A 16,761-nucleotide genomic window follows, 5' to 3' on the forward strand; every position below is an offset into this window, starting at 1 on the left:
ACACAGCTTTAGTGCCAACTCCATCTGTTTACCATTCTGAGCCACTGATCTGATGTGTGAGATCCTATCAAGTTGGGTGACAACACGCACGCACGTGCACAAGCATGGCACTCACTGCCCGAGTCAGCAAGAAATTTAAAAAAAATGTGACATTGGGATGAGAGACATTAGAGAGGACTGCATTTAAAAAGCCAACTTACTGTGAGAGTGAAAGGACGAGACCAAGACAAATAAATTGATTCTGTTCACAGGGCTACACTTTCTGCAAACCAAATGCGGATAGACTGTTGACAGTTGTTTTTCGTAATTATTGCTTTCCAAAAATTCTGATTAAAACCAAATTATATGACAGCTAAAGCAACATTTTCCACAGGAAATACAGTAACATAAATCCAATTAATTGCTTCCTGACACCCCAAAAAATGAACACAATTTTTCTTTTTATAGAGGTGCCCTTTAGTTTAGCATCCAGAAAACTATGTGAAATAAAAACTATTGAATAATGAAATGCATAAATAAACATTTGGCTTTACTGAAGACTTTTGATGGTGTATGTTAGATGGCAAAGAAGTGAGAGGGAGGAGAGGTTATTGTCTGGAAGTGGAGTCTGCAATTTGTACTTTGCTACAAGGTTCTTTTGTGAATGTCCCATCTTCTTTATCAAAGGCAGTTGGAACTTTCTTTGGCACCATGGTGGTTTATTGAACAGGCACCTTCACTAAATAAGCCCAAAACAACTTCTCAAAACGCTTCTTGGGTGACGCTGACTCAAGAAAACACTCAAAAGTTTCTGCCATTTCTCCATCTCTTTCCTGAGATACTCTTCTCTTCTTTTTGGGTCAGCGTCTCATAGGGCTGTTCGATTTTGCCTAATAAGAAAATCCCGATTATTTTCTCTCAAACCCGATTTTAAGATTACGATTTCTTTGTAAAATAAAAAATAATGAAAAATGAAGTAGTTTGAATGTCTTTTATTTAAACTTAATTTTTCTTTCTTTGAACTCAAAATGCCAGTCAATTTAACTTAATACACACAGAACAATCCATTGGAATTAACAGCATTTTACTTACTCAATAGATTTCAGATATGTTCTTAATCAAACCAATAATGAAAGAAGAAAGTGCATATACCATCTGAAACGAAATCATCAACATGAGAGAAGGTAGACAGTCAAGTCTGTAAACCAAACAGTCTGTCAGCAAGTCATTTTGCCAACCAGCTAGTGACTAGCCTTTCACCTTTCTCCCTGGTCTTACTTAAACATAAATCAATGCTTAGTGCAAAACTGTCACTCAATAATACAATGCACTGTCAAGCTTAAGTACGGATGCATAGTCCGACTGGACCACAGGTCCATTGTAGAGGAGAAAAAAAAGAGACGATTTTCAGACGTTGAGTTACTTGCTCACGGGTTGTATTGTCCATGCGAGGCACACACTACACTACAGATCTATTTTTGCCCGATTTATTAATTAAACGCTCACTTGCCTGAGCAAATAGCAGAATCGCTGGTAGCCATGATGTTGTCGTTGTTTCGAACTGCGCGCTCGTGGGAGGAAGCGGAAATGCAGAGGAAACTACGGTGGCTTAGATACACCAAAAATAACAAAATTGAACGTGCCGATTTGCCGGTTTTAAAATTGTTTTATCCAGAAAATTCGATTACGATTCAAAATCGTAATTTTCACCTTTCTCTCTAGCGGCGGTGCATCTCTGCTGCACTTAGTGCTGGAGCCATATCCAAACAAATAAATACAATTTAACTTTATATTATCATGTAAATCACATTGACAATATGTGATAATAATTACTGTTTAAATGCATATTGATGAGACACAAGAGGGAAAGATCAATATGTGCACGACTTCCGGTATGAGCCGAAACCGGAGCTTTGTTTGACATCAAACTCAAGGCCCGTGGCCCAGACCTGGCCCGTCACTTTATTTTATGTGGCCCGCAAAAGCAAATCAAGCAGGTCAACTTACATAATGCTTGCTGAAATCTGTACCAAAATTTCAAATTGTCACATGAAATAAATGGTAAGAGATATTGCGAACAGGAACAGTAACTTGAACAAACTATTATTCTTGACTTCTGATTTCAAAACTACTGTTCCATCAATTTGTTTTGTACTGGATATGTAATAAAATGAGGAGTTGATTAAACATTTATATGGTTTCAAAGTCATAATGGCCCTCCGAGGGAATCTATAACTACAAAGTGGTCCGGGACAAAAATTAGTCTGACACCCCTGGTATACATGGTAACTGTGCGAGTCCACTTTCTATGACAGTTACACGCTTCATCTGAGAACGCCAGTTGCTGCAGTTTAGAAGAGAAAACAATTGAATTCCGCTTCCTGCTCATGTAGTGGGGCAGAACAGGATGACATAAGAAAGAGGCCAGCGACAAGGTATAGTCACATGTTTAACCACTTTCCGAACTGTCGCTTGGCAATGAGCAGTCTCAAAAGTTCTGAGGCGGTTCGTTTATTGCCTTCTGCCCACAGCCGGGGTACCCTTCCGCCATCAGTTTATTCGCCATTTTGTCCAGTCGGACCAAAAAGTAATCGCCTATCGGCCGGTCCGACTATCATTCTAAATGGGCTTCCATTAGCGTTTCTGACTACCAACTTTGACGACCGCTAAACTGTAACTGAACTTGTAGTGATTGTCTTGAAAACATTCTCTCCTCGTACAAGGTGCTGGTTCAAAACATTTCCCTTGTAGGGACAGATTCAACTTCTTCTGCTTGTTGGTACAACCGCCGACAGCGTGAGTTGCCAAGCCATGCAAGACATTTTTCAATGCAATGGAGGTTTGTGATTGTTTAGAAAAGTAGGGGGTTGGTGCTCGGATCGGTAGCTCAAATAAATAATAAAAATAATAATCTCCCTGAAACGAAAACCACTGTAACAAATGGAAAAATTCAACTAGGAAGTCTACAAGCCGCTACTTTTTCCCTGGGTTTTGAACCATGCGACTTACAGTATATAAATAAAGGTGCGGCTATTCTGTGGATTTTTCTTCCACCACTAGGGGCGGTCTTAACCGGAATTAGAATACAATACAACACAATTGCCATTAACAGGATGTGACTGCAGGTGGCGGAGTACAACAGGCGAGGGCGCTATGCACTAGGTTATGAATTAAGTGGTATGCGGAAGTATACCAGGCAAAACTGAAATGGTGAAAAACTGCTCAACTCAATTACTACTGATTTCTCAGTCTTTGCACTTTTCAGAAGTTATCTTTAAACAAGTACAATATAATGTACTGTATTTAGACAAACATCTACTTTACAGGGTCTTTATACAATTCGATTTCAAATTTGGCCTCTGAGGGCCAGATAATGAGCCAAAATAACATTAAAATGTTTCTGTCCTTTAGTTGGATGTCAGAGCAAGTCAAGTTTGACTAACACTACTAACACTAACACATCTGATACGAACTACACACAATTACATTTAGTAATCAGCATATCTGGTGAGTACAAGTCATTTTGTTTAAACTGTTTATGGTTTCTTCATGTTTTTAGATAAACATTGACTCTGAACTGCTCCAAATGGTTTGTTACCTGCTGCTGTATGGCGTTCTTGTATAGTACTGATGGTTTCAATTATAGCTACGTGATGGTGCTGATTTTAAGAACGAGTGGGTGGATGAAGTCAAGTCAGTACCCACTGAAGGCCCATGCACCAAATGCACGGCTCGCCACTGTGAGGGAGCTAAGACAGATGGTCAAATGATGGATATACGGATATAGAAAGTAAGAGTACTCCTCCTCATCATCATCATCCCACATCTCCCACATAGGGAAGGGAGGAATTTTTTAACAACAACAATCCATCCTTTTTTGTGCTGCACCACTTTAGATTGCATTTCTCCCTCAGAATCTCTCCATCTATCAGACAAAATCCTATTTTTGTGACAAACAACAAGACACACAGACTCACTCCATCACTGGCCGGTGTAGCTGTCAGAGAAATGGTGTAGGGGGGGAAATAATATAAATAAGCGGAGGGGTGAGGGAAAAGCTATGGAAACCTTGTGAATTGATGGATATTTTCAGGTATCACCACAAAGGGTGCTATTTTGTGTGTGGTGGAAAAGTCTGAGCTGAAAGCGGCAGCTCGAGCTCAAAAATTGCTGAAAGAATGGATGAACTCACAAGTGAATTCAAGAACAGCTCCAGTTCTACCCATCCATTAATCCCAACATATAATCAAATTCAAAAGCAGAGCTGGTTTGACATGTAAACAGACGCAAAATATGGAGCACACTCACCAGTCTTGTCAGTTTTCAATGGTGTCTTGCTAAGCACTTGTCTGGGCAAACACGGACACTGTCCATCACATTTCACTGAGATCATCTTTCCAACAAGGCAGCTCTGGAACTCCAGCTTACACTGCAAAATGAGTCAAAGAAAACTCAATTAATTGTGGACTTGACTTGAAATGCAGTAAGAAAAAAAGTGTCTCTGGTGGCAAAGGAAAATGAAAGGAAAAGAAACATTACGATGGATATTAAACATACGGGTATTCCTTTCCCCAGGTGAACCAAATAGTGAAATTTAATTAACTTAAATTAGGAGTGTGATTCTTTATTCATTGTTTAATTATTTCTGTATTTTTTTTGTGCACAATCACAAAACGGCCTCGTTTTGGATGGTTTCTCACACATCTTTAATGACATGCTGCAGTACACATTTTGCTGTCAATGACTTAACAGAAGTAATTGTAGGCTTGACTTGTGAAGCACATTGAGTTGCCTTGTGTATGAAATGTGCTATAGAGTACTAATAAAGCTTCCTTGCCTGCTAGATATGACCTAACCTCACTGAAAGTATGTTCCAGTATGCGAGAATAAAATTTGGTTGAAGCTGATTAAGAAGAAACTTTGCTGTTAGGAGTCCCCATTCATCTTGAGGCAGAAGTGCATTAAGAAGCAAACTACCATTAGACGCCAAAATGGCCAGTGACATTCTATTCTTCTTCACTGCAGCACAAACCCTAATGCAAGATGGGCTGCTTCAGAAAGTAAATGGAGAAAATATATCTCATCGTAGGTGAGTGAGGAGTAAATAATTCTTGTTTCTTCTATAGACGAATGACAACTGAGATGGGTTATGTAAATTGTTTTTGTGTTCCATAATGCCGAACATGACCCTGCATAGCAAAATATGCCAACAAAAACAACAACAACAACAACAACAACAAAAACAAGAACCCTGGCCTTCACTTTTTGATAGTGTTGCTGACATTTGCATCATTATTATTCAAAGCACATTTTATAAGATTTTGCTATTATCTTCTACAACAGTTATCGTTTCTGTTTACTGTGAAACAGGGTGCAGTGGTGATGACAATTCTGGCTGTGTAAATGGTATGTACACAAAGTGAATTGGACTGGGCCGCACACTTCCTACACAGTAACTGCGATTTTTCTCCAGCTTTCAATTTATTTCACAATGCTACAAAATGAATGTAAAAATGTGTGTAAATGTATCTCACGATGGTGTTCGTAATATATTGCACCTGTTATCAGCTTCTATTTGGGCCACGGAGAAGGTTTTGAAGGCCCTATCGTTAAACCATTAAAGCCTGAAGCACCTCGCGAGACATCTCTCTGAAACCTACGGTCGTCTTTGGAGTCACCCTTGAACACCTGACATTTTCGCCACCTACAAAATAATTAATATCTCAGCCCCTGTAGCAGATAGAAACATAATTCCAACATAATTTGAGATCTTAGACATGTGGCTTTCACACAGGCCCGAGTTTATTCATCTTTACGATTTCAATCGAAGATGCAAGTGAAGCACTTTTTTTAATAAAAAAAAATGGAGTGGTAAATACTATGCTGTGTGACGTTGAAAATCGTCATTGTCTACGAACATATATCTTAACCATACATCGCGTTTGGATGGTTTCAGGGCTTTAAAGTCCGCGAGTGTGTCATCTATATCACTGCCGTGTTTTATATCAGAGCTCCCGCGATCGACTGTTCCTCCATTACTCCTCGAAAAAATTCCGGATATCCTCCGACAACTCACGACACGGTCACATGTATATTCTGATGCATTTCATTGGCTAAGAGACCGAGAATTGGATTAAAAAAAGAAAATGACGTATACGCTCTCCCGGCTTTAAAGAGAGAAACACGCTACAGCGCTCCCGGCTTTAGTGGTAGAAACGCGGTTATGCGCTCCTGTCCTTAATGGGTTAAGCCACTGGTAAATATGTAGTATCTTGGTGCATTTACTGTATATATTTTTATCTAGTTATTTTATATTGTGTATCTTATTTTTCTATGCCTGGACCTTGTGTTTGTAATAAAAGCTGAATGATTGATTGATTGATTTTACTCTGATAAAATCATCTTTATGAAAGGGTAGTGTTGAAATGACTCTTAATTAAGTTAATTTTACTAATAATCAATATTTGGGCCTTTGCTCTACTACTGAGTGACCCAAGTTGTGTGTCTTTGGAAAAGGAGCCACAGATGGGTCAACCTTTAATGATATTTGTTGATAAAAATGACAATTCTCTGGACTGCTGCCAAAATATTGAATTAGCTGCCTAGAGAGGAGGACAGTAAAGGAAAAAGTCCAGAAATGGATTGATAAACCCCCCCACACACAGTCTGCACACAGAGACACCCCATGAATCTTTATAGTTGTCACTCTCCAGGGGTTAATGTGGTTTTAATGAAACTGTGTTTTAGCACCTGAGTCATAGGAGTAAAAATAGAGGAGAAGAATAATGGACTTCACTGAGGTCTCTCAGGATATGCGAGCACTATCCACTGTCTTCTTCATATGATGCAGAGTGTGTGTGTGTGCGGGGGTGTGCGTGTGTGTGAGTGGTTATAATGAGTGGGCATGTAATGTAATAATATGGCATGGATTAGACTGTGACAAAGCAGCTCACTGCTGAGAAGTGTACATCAGGCTATGAGGACCCTTCAGTTTGCCTGCTAACCGACCGAACCATTCGAGCTGAATTGCCACAGAGAGCACACGGATGTGTTTGCCCTCCTCCTCCTTATTTCCATTCCTCCTTCAACACTTCAGTCCTTCAGCATTGGTCGATACAGTAGGTCATTAGAGAGAGCAAGCCGAAAAAAACAATCATCAGCCAGAACAACAAGTGAATTTGGACTGCAAAAATATTTTCTTATATTATTAAATCATATCAACCCATGAATTAAAATGCCACTATCACATTCACGACTGATATGCTGCAACTGATAGGAAAGTACAATAAGTAAATAAGTGTAATTGTTTTGGCTTGTTTTATCAATTAAATCATTAAATTAAAGGTAAAATCAGAAAAACAAGTCAAGAACATAAAAATAGAAGAATGAGGCTGAATGTTTGTATTTAGTGAGACCAGAGCTGGGCATTCCACCTATGACACAAACCGGTCCGACTATCTGCCTATGACGGACACCCATTTTGTAGGCGACAAATGAAAGACGGGAACCTTATAAAAAGAAATGGACGAAGCATAGTCCGGTTCGCCGCGGACCATCACTGACGGACGCGGTAAGTCACGATTACATTGTCGGATGAAAACCCACTTCCCTCATTCGTCAATCCGTCATTTTAACCCATTAAGGCCAAAAGCGCCTGGCTCAACAGCTCCCCAAAACCTAAGGTCATCTTTGGAATTACCCTTGAAAACCCAAAGTTTTCCCAGAAATTCAACACCTACAAAATAATTAATACCTCAGCCCCTATAGCAGACAGAAACACAATTCCAAAAGAATTTGAGATCTTAGACATGTGGCTTTCACAAAGACTCGAGTTTATTCATTTTTACTGTTTCAATCGAAGAGGTTAAAATAAGCTGTCAGTGCAAGAGAAGCACTACGTTTAATCTAACAAAAAAATGGAGTGGTAACTACAATCCTCTTTTCTGATACAAAGACGTTGATATTGTCATTATCTACAAACATATATCTTAACCATATATCATGTTCGACTGGTTCTACTGGTTCAAAGTCCACAAACGCATCGTCTATATCACTGCCGTTACTCATTTAAGAACTCCCACGGCCGCGGCATCCGCCATTATCACTCAAACGAATTCCAGAACATCCTCCTCGGGCTTACGGCACCGTCACGTGCATATTCTGATGCATCTCATTGGTTAAGAGACAGATAAATAAATAATAAATAGAAAATGACGTATACACTCTCCAGGCTTTAAGGGTAGAAAGACGCAACAGCTGGTGGTAGAAACGCGGTTATGCGCTACCGTCCTTAATGGGTTAAACATTTGTCTAGTCATTCGTCAATCAAAGAGAGAGTTAATAAGACCAACTAGTTTTCATTTTTACAAAATCATTTTTTTTACCTTAAATTTAAACTACACAGCAGCAGCAAACTGTATTTTCTTTTCAAGACACATGAATATATGAGATTTTGGGTTGGTAATAGAGGAGATTTTGAGTTTGGGTATGGGACACAGTGACTTCAGAATCAAAGCAGGGATTTCACCTGCTAAAACAGCTCATTTGAGTAAGCCTAGTTTGGTAGAAATGGATCGTACGAACTTCAACTTCATGATTGAGCCTTTGAAAAGTAGTCCGACAGCACTAATTCAAGTCAACCGCAACAATGATTACCGGAACATGCGGCCAATAAAAGCCTATGGAGGCTTTTGCAGTGATGCTCATGTATTATTTGGAGGTTTTTATTGATTTGGAAGTTGGCCTTCGTTGCGCGTTGGAGGCGTGTTATAGTATCCATCCATCCATTATCCATACCGCTTATCCTCACAAGGGTCGCGGGGCATGCTGGAGCCTATCCCAGCTGTCTTCGGGCAGTAGGCGGGGGACACCCTGAATTGGTTGCCAGCCAATCGCAGGGCACACAGAGAGAAACATCCGCACTCACAATCACACCTAAGGTCAATTTAGAGAGTCCAATCAACTTACCATGAATGTGGGAGGAAACCGGAGTACCCGGAGAAAACCCACGCAGGCACGGGGAGAACATACAAACTCCACACAGGGAGGCCGGGGCCGGGATCGAACCCACGACCTCTGAACTGTGAGGCGGACTTGCTAACCCGCGTGTTATAGTATAACCAAATAAACAGTCACAAGAGGCAGAAAAAAAAAATCCTCAAGCATTATTTTTTTCTATTGCGGTACCCAAATTAGTCAAGGACTCACAATAACAGTAATCACAATAACAGTTCTGAGTCTTCAAATATAAACATTTATTACAGTTATAGTAAGTAAAAACAACAACAAACACGCACTGGTGACAGCCGAACCATGTTTACGTGCCGCGTCATGCAGCAGAGACTTGGCTGTCGTGTGACGTTCTTAAAGTGACAGTAACCAGACCAATATGAGGCAGTATTTATTGGTCTAGTTTTGTTGATATCGGACAGATTTATGTGATGTCATTTTTACCAAATATTGGTCTGATATTTATATGTCCAATAGTTATTGTGCATCCCTACTTAAAATCTAAATAGTTCGTTTTTTGTTTATCAATAAGAGTGGATTTCATACGCTACTCTGATAGTTTGTAAGGTATGCAAAAACTGTCTCTCTTTTTCTTCCCTCTAAAGGTGGATTACAAATTATTAGTGCATATTGGATATGACGTATCTCCGGTCCAAAGTTGAACGTATGAACGAGTTAAAGCATTAATTCTCTCAACCAATCATCATAAGAATCAGTCAATATGGAATCTAATCCATAAGCAGTATTGCAGTAGTGATAATGGAATCAGAACTGCTCAATTTTTATCAATACCCATCCCTACTAATGTCAGAATCTGTCTTTCAGCAGTATTTAGCATTTTACTTTGTCAAAAGAACCGCTATGAAAAAGGTATTTAAAACTAGACTGTTAGTGGTGACCTCCCGTTACTTTTGACAAGAACTGTGCAATATACAGCTTACTCGATTCCAGTGCAAAAGATTCAAGGTCATGCATATGGCATTGCATGTTTCTATAGGCAAGATATTTGATACAATAAGCATGGATGGATGTCAGCGAACTCACTTACTGCTGGAAGGCCAAAAGGCATTGTAATTACTCTTCACTCCGTTTTTGACACAGAGATTCATTCTTCACAGTCAGCTTTACTCGCTATACCTACTCATATCATCTCATATTTCGATACCCTTGCTACCATGGCAGTGTTATCTTATAGTCACATGCAATCACATATACAGTAGGTGAGAATAGACTCAGGCTATGTTCACACTGCAGCTCAATTCCTATATTATTGCCCATATATGTCACATATCTGATTTCTGATTTTTTTCATGCTGTGTGAACAGTACAATTCCGATTTTTTTCAAATCCGACCTGAGCCTCTTTCATATGTGGATATAAATCGGATATCTATGCGATGCAACTGCAGTATGAACGCACATCCACACACATGCAACCTATACCTCATAAAAAGCCCAAGATGCGTGCCAAATGGGAAGGGGAGAGTGCTCGAGATGACTGACATTGTCCATGAATCTGCAAAGTTGTTTTTAGTAACACTTATTGTCTTTAAATGTGACTTTAATTCAATCCCACTTGAAACATGAGGCATAAAGTTGACATTTTTAATTCAGCCACATGGACAGTTTAGTTAATATGATGTGACTTCATCTTTAGTAGACGTCTCCATTAAACGAGGAGATCGAGGAACGTCGCCTCATATCCCCAAATTATATGTACCTCCTCCCACCTCGCTTCTCTGGCGATATGACATGATAAAATAAGACCTACACGTGGGGCCATACTGTACTTCCATAAACACGTTCACATTAGAAGTCGCGTTCTTTTTGGCAATGTTAACGAGTACGTAAAAAGATCGGATTTAACAAAACATTCAAATTGGGCATCAGCCCTGCGTTGTGAACATAGCCTCAAGGGCCAAGGGGATTGGTTGCAACTAGCTAAGGATCAGAAGGTTAAAGAAGAGCTTTGCCAAAGAGAGCTCACATTCTGGGTATGGCCCTTGCAGACATTTTGGCAAGATGGAGGCAAGATTCAGAAGAAGGAAAGAAGATAGAAGGATTCTACAGAAAAACTGCCAAAATGTAATCGACTACATGTTCGTATCATAAATAATTGAAACAGCAAAAATAAATATTTCATCACTTACTGTTTAAATAAAGCATGAAGTAAGAAAACAGGTATATTTTTGTAATTGGGGAAAAAAAAGACAAATGTCAGGGAACTTTACCTTCGAGGAGTAGGTGTGTCCATCGGAGCCACACACAGGATTTGAATGGAGTGAGGAGCACAGCTTGCAGTTCCCGTGAGTTCCCGCTTCAAGCCTATGCTTGTGGCCCAAGCTGCCTTTCCGGGCTTTCACACTATGTGAAAAGAAAAATCACCAATTTTCTCTTAAAGAAAAACACAATCAATACAGTACAAGCAGTTATAAACTTTCAAAGCGAGAAGGTATTCCTGCCAGCATTTATTCAACATGTACAAACTGGGGGAACGAGAGACAGATTTTACTTATAAATAAAACTATAGAGCACCATGGTGGTCAACTGATTAGCACTTCAGCCTCACAGTGCAGAGGTTGTGGGTTCGAATCCGGCTCCGGCCTTCTTGTGTGGCGTTTGCATGTTCTCCCCATGTTTGCGTGGGTTTTCTCTGGGTGCTTCGGTTTCCTCCCACATTCCAAAAACATGCATGGTCGGTTGACTGGTCGCTCTAAATTTCCCTTAGGTGTGATTGTGAATGTGAATGTTTGTTTGTCACTGTGTGCCCTGCGATTGGCTGGCAACCAGTTCAGGGTGTACCGGGCCGAAGACAGCTGGGATAGGCTCGAGGACACCAGCGAACCTTGTAAGGATAAGTGGTTCGGATAAGGGATGGATGGATGAAATAAAACTATAAATAGAACCATGCATTAAAATATACTGTCCTTAGAAAACTAACATATTTAAGGGGATACAAAAGACGAAAAAGGTATCTATTGTATTATTATTATTTTTTTTTGTATTTTATTTTTTTGTATTTTCATTTACTTATTGTAAATTCATCCCAGTCGACGACAGTATATGTGTTACGTGTCCGATTGGCAAGTGCAAGTACTGTACTTCTAAGTCATGGAGGAACATGGTATTGCAGGAGTGTTTGTATTTTTAACTTTTAGTTTAACTGTGTGCAGTTACAAAGTATTATATAACTATTAAATTATGATTATTTACCAATAACATATTTGTAGTCGAAGAATATTCCACTGAAAACAAAAATGAGTGACTTTCAGTCATTTTTGATGTTGGCTGTAAATGAGAGGTAAAAATAAAACAAAACAAAATGTAAGGTGGTTTGCCTTCAGATCCATCTAATGATCAGAGCAGAATAGAACCGCACACATACAAGTACACAAACTCGATGAATAAAACAATGGTGCCGGATACAGGAAAACGTATACCTCTGGCATTCAATATATAGTATGCAATAAATATTTTACTCCCACCAACCCAAAAATTCGACTGTAGACCTTGTAAATATCACTGAAAAATAAATGAGGAAGAGTGGACATATGTACTAAGCACATTATCATAAAATGGAGGACTGGAAATATTCTCTCGCTCCTTTTTGAATTCTCACATTGCACAATGCTCCCATGCTGCACTAATTTGGAAAAGCTCTAATTTCTCGGTACTACAGCCTCCTCATAGCAGGACAGAGGTGGGTAAGAATTAAAATTGGAAACCCCAGTGGGGCTCTTTGAAGTGTTGCTGGCCGCTTATCTAAATGTCTAAGGCAAAGTTAAATAAAAAAACACAAGAACGTAATGTAAGTTTATATATATATATATATATATATATTTTTTTTTATAGGCACATATATGGATAGGTGAAAGTAGGTTGGTCAAAGAAAGTGGCTACATGTTGGCATCTTGGGGCACAAGCCCGGCCATTCTCGTGGATTGGATTACGAGTGCGATCTGAGTGCACAGCTGTAGTCGCACCCTCTAACGGCCCGTGAAATAAATGAAGAAATTTGTTCAAAGGAAGTTGATAAAATGATTCCAGCTGATTCGTCACATTCACTTTACATGTAAGTTCTAGATAGTGAATTCACAGGGAATTCACATCTGGGATAATTATTATTATTATTTTTTTTCAGTATTTTCTGGAAGTCCACATCTATGCATTTATGTGAGACTTCAAGTACCTTTGTATCTCTGTTACAACCTGCTAATGCAACTAGGTGACATTTTAAGCGTATTGGCCACTTCTTTCTGAGAATATCTTGTTGAAAGCCTCGCGACACAGAAGTACTGTTGATTATATTTTTGGCGCCGTCTTGGTCTCAAATGATATCAAAATGTGAACAGCATGTTGACAATTACAGTTTAAATACCAAATCTAATTCAACCAGGGAATCAATTGATTGATTCATGGATATTTTTTACTTTGCAGCTCCTTGTGAGAGAACAGAACATATTGAGCAAATATTGAACAGTTGGACATGTGCATTAAAATTCAAATTAGTCAAATTAGGCTGACTTTTAAAGATTATAGTGCACTTCAAGCGCATGCTGGAATCCACACGAACACTGTATATGCTGTACCTAACTTCTTTGACATCTGTACATACAGTACATCACAATTGCAGTTTATTTTGATTTATGAAGCTGAAGATCACTAATTTAGGAGTGTGGCTGTGCAGTGTGCATGGTGGAAGGAAAAATTTTGCCACAGTAACAAGCCAGCTGCCTGTGGCCAGTGCAGAGCAGGTTTGCGTAGTACATCCCCTCGGCAAATCCAGAGCAGTTACGGAATCAAGCAGGCTGGGTGACATTTTGGTTGTGGCGCAGTTAATTAGTATGCTGTAAAAATACCAACGACATTTGTTATTGCTTTGGATCAATATGAAGAGCTTGGGAGATGTTGTTAAACTGATGATGCAAGTTGCATTTCCACCATGCTAGTTTTTCTGTGCGGTATGGATATTCAAGTGCTGCTTAATTAGTTAAGTTTGACCTACTTCTATAAGCATATCACTAGCCCTGGTGTCTATTAGCCAGAGGATGAGCTACACTGCATTTGTATACAGAGAAGTGTGCGGGTAGAGCGCAAGGCAGTTAACGTTCCTCTCCCTTACCTAAAAAGTCTTTGTTTTTCTTTCTATCATAGTGAAAAAATGAAATCAAATACATACCGTTGTAATCCAACAATACATTTTTATTACTTTACTTCATTGTAAAAGTAGACATAGTAAATCAATGTTGCCCACCCCTGAGATAGCCAGATATCCCCTATTCACCCTTTACATACAGTACACTGCTCTAGGTTTTATACACCTGAGTAATGTGCCAAAAGTGGTACAACGTTTACAGTGCCATTCCAGTCAGCGGGGGGTGCGTCTATGAGAAGCTATCAGCTCAAATAAAATCCTCAATGGTATGTATAGAGCAACAAAGTTACTGAACTAGAAATGATGAAATAAGGGGCTCATGAAAACAATTTAAACCAGGCTAAAATTATTTTATGGTCTGTGGCTTTAAGTGAGTGATGCGTTAGCAAAATACGGATTGCATTGAAATCATTTGATGCATTAAGCGGTAAATTGGATGTGTTATTAGTTCAATATGAGGGGGAAGGATCAAAACAAATTGATTCAGAAGCTAATGACTTAGAAACTAATGAGAAATCAATTAAAACCAATGACATAAGGCAGTAACGAAAAATTACTTTCAGATGTGGTTTGGTGATCATGACTTTTTAAGATGAAACATTTTGGAAGAAAAGTGTTAAAACTGGGATCATTGCAAGGTTGACAGCACAAACAAATTAGAGCTGATAGTGCCTTGACTGAGTGCACAGTCTACAAATAAGTGTATTGTTTGACAATAATTAATTGGTTTTGCAAATATGTTTAAGCATTTCAGTGAAGCAGAGAGGAGTAATTTAGTAGTGTTATGTTTCCCTGCTATCTGCAGAGTCATGTGGAATAGTGATTTGTAAGCAGCTTTCTCAACCCAACTATGCATAATAGACCATATTGCAGTTCCTTACCTGTGAGTTGGCTGCTTGCGATTGGTGCATATGGCTGTTTGGTAGTCATGGCTGACACACACCTTATGAGGGGGGCAGCGCACTTTCAGACAAGGGTCCTTAGTGGTGTCAGAACCTAAAGTGGGAGAGAGAATCGAGATCATGTCATCTTTAAAGAAGACTCAAAATTAAGGCTGAAAAATATGCTTTTGGTTCAAGAATAGCCTGTGCTCTGGAAACCAAACAAGCATTTTTAGCAAGTCAAAGTAGCTCATACCCACATAAATGAAGAAAACAAAGAAAAGAAGACCACCTTTAAGATGGTCAATGAGGCTACGTTAACGCTACGTTCCCGGTGGCCAAGGTAATTGTCTGCCCGAGACATAATGCACCGTGGTCATTTTCCCCCTCTTTATTTGTCACAGTCTATCACAGTATCAGTGACAGGCCATGGGGTGATGGGGCTGCCAGTCCCGGGGGCTCACAGGTGCACTACATTTCAGCCCATTTTTTCTCGCTCTGTCAAGGCTTTCTATTGATAAAATGTGGATGCTGGGCAGCTTTGGAGCCTGCATGTTTCTAGAGAGAGTCCAATTAAGCACCCTTGCTCGGTCTGGCTCCAGAGTAGGCATCAGCATGGGAGTCCACTTGTATACTGCAGCTCAATAAATGTTTCATAATTTTCTGTAGGCAATGAACTCACCAATTCAGCTCTTGTACCAAAACATACAAAAAAACCCATGTACTGTATATATGGTAAATGGGCTGTCCCTTGCATAGCACTTTTCTACCTTCGGTACTCAAAGCGCTTCACACTGTACCTCATTTACCTACTGATGATGCAGCATCAGGAGCAACTGGGGGTCCGGTATTATGCTCAAGGATACTTCGACATGTTCACATTGGCCAGGAATCGGACCCACAACCTTTGGGTTGGGAGATGAGCACTCTAACCGCTTATCCTATGCAGGGTCGCGGGGAGTTGCTGGAGCCTATCCCAGCCGTCAATGGGCGAAGGCAGATTACACCCCAAACTGGTCGCCAGCCACTGTCACTGAGCGGGAATCGATCCCACGCTGCCCGCACACAACTCAGGCGTGTGTACCACTACACTATCAGGGACATATATATATATATATATATATATATATATATATATATATATATATATATATATATATATATATATATATATATATTAGTATATATATTAGTAGCGTCAAACGATGAATTTTTAAAAACTAATTAATCGCATAATTTTCCATAATTAATCACGATTAATCGTGTTTTTCAACTACAATTTTTTTACAAAACTTGGAACCGATATTTATGTCAGTAAAATCTTGGAATTAATATGGAGAAAAATGTAAAGAATATTTTGATCCAAAGACAGTTCTATTAGCCTTCTTTATTCCTAGAATACGATTCTTTTCCAGTTTTTGATCCGACGTGAGACTGAAGGTTTTCTGCTGTTTTCCGGTGTCTATTATATATAGTATTTTGTGTTTTAATTTATTGCCTTCACTTGTTATATATTGCTGTTTTGTTGTTGTAATGTAAAATTCTTTGTTACAGCTGTAGCTGTTATGAAATGCGCTATAAAAATAAAGTTGTATTGTATTGTATTGCATTGTATGAAACACAACAGTTGAACTATACACCAAAGACATACAAATAATACGGTATTTGAATTTGGCTTTTCAAAGTGTACAAATTATTTTGGTTTTCTCCAAAGAGCCGTCCAGCAACTTTTTAAAGT

The 16,761-nt window shown here is 39.2% G+C and overlaps 1 protein-coding gene across 2 annotated transcripts in view; it reads right to left on the bottom strand.

Annotated features, from left to right (window-relative positions):
* The window catches only part of spock1 (SPARC (osteonectin), cwcv and kazal like domains proteoglycan 1), a 110,220-nt gene that overhangs the window by 16,809 nt on the left and 76,650 nt on the right, over positions 1-16,761 (bottom strand). For both annotated transcript variants that reach the window (XM_086023501.1, XM_086023500.1), the window contains 3 exons: positions 15,024-15,138; positions 11,219-11,351; positions 4,288-4,408 (listed from right to left, as the gene is read on the bottom strand). In XM_086023501.1, the coding sequence (XP_085879627.1) occupies positions 4,288-4,408; positions 11,219-11,351; positions 15,024-15,138 (369 nt within the window). The remainder of the gene's footprint in view (positions 1-4,287; positions 4,409-11,218; positions 11,352-15,023; positions 15,139-16,761) is intronic.

This window comes from Filicampus tigris, chromosome 2 (genome assembly GCF_054856515.1).
Source record: "Filicampus tigris isolate MCC_2025a chromosome 2, RoL_Ftig_1.0, whole genome shotgun sequence".
In the NCBI taxonomy this organism is placed as follows: Eukaryota; Metazoa; Chordata; class Actinopteri; order Syngnathiformes; family Syngnathidae; genus Filicampus; species Filicampus tigris.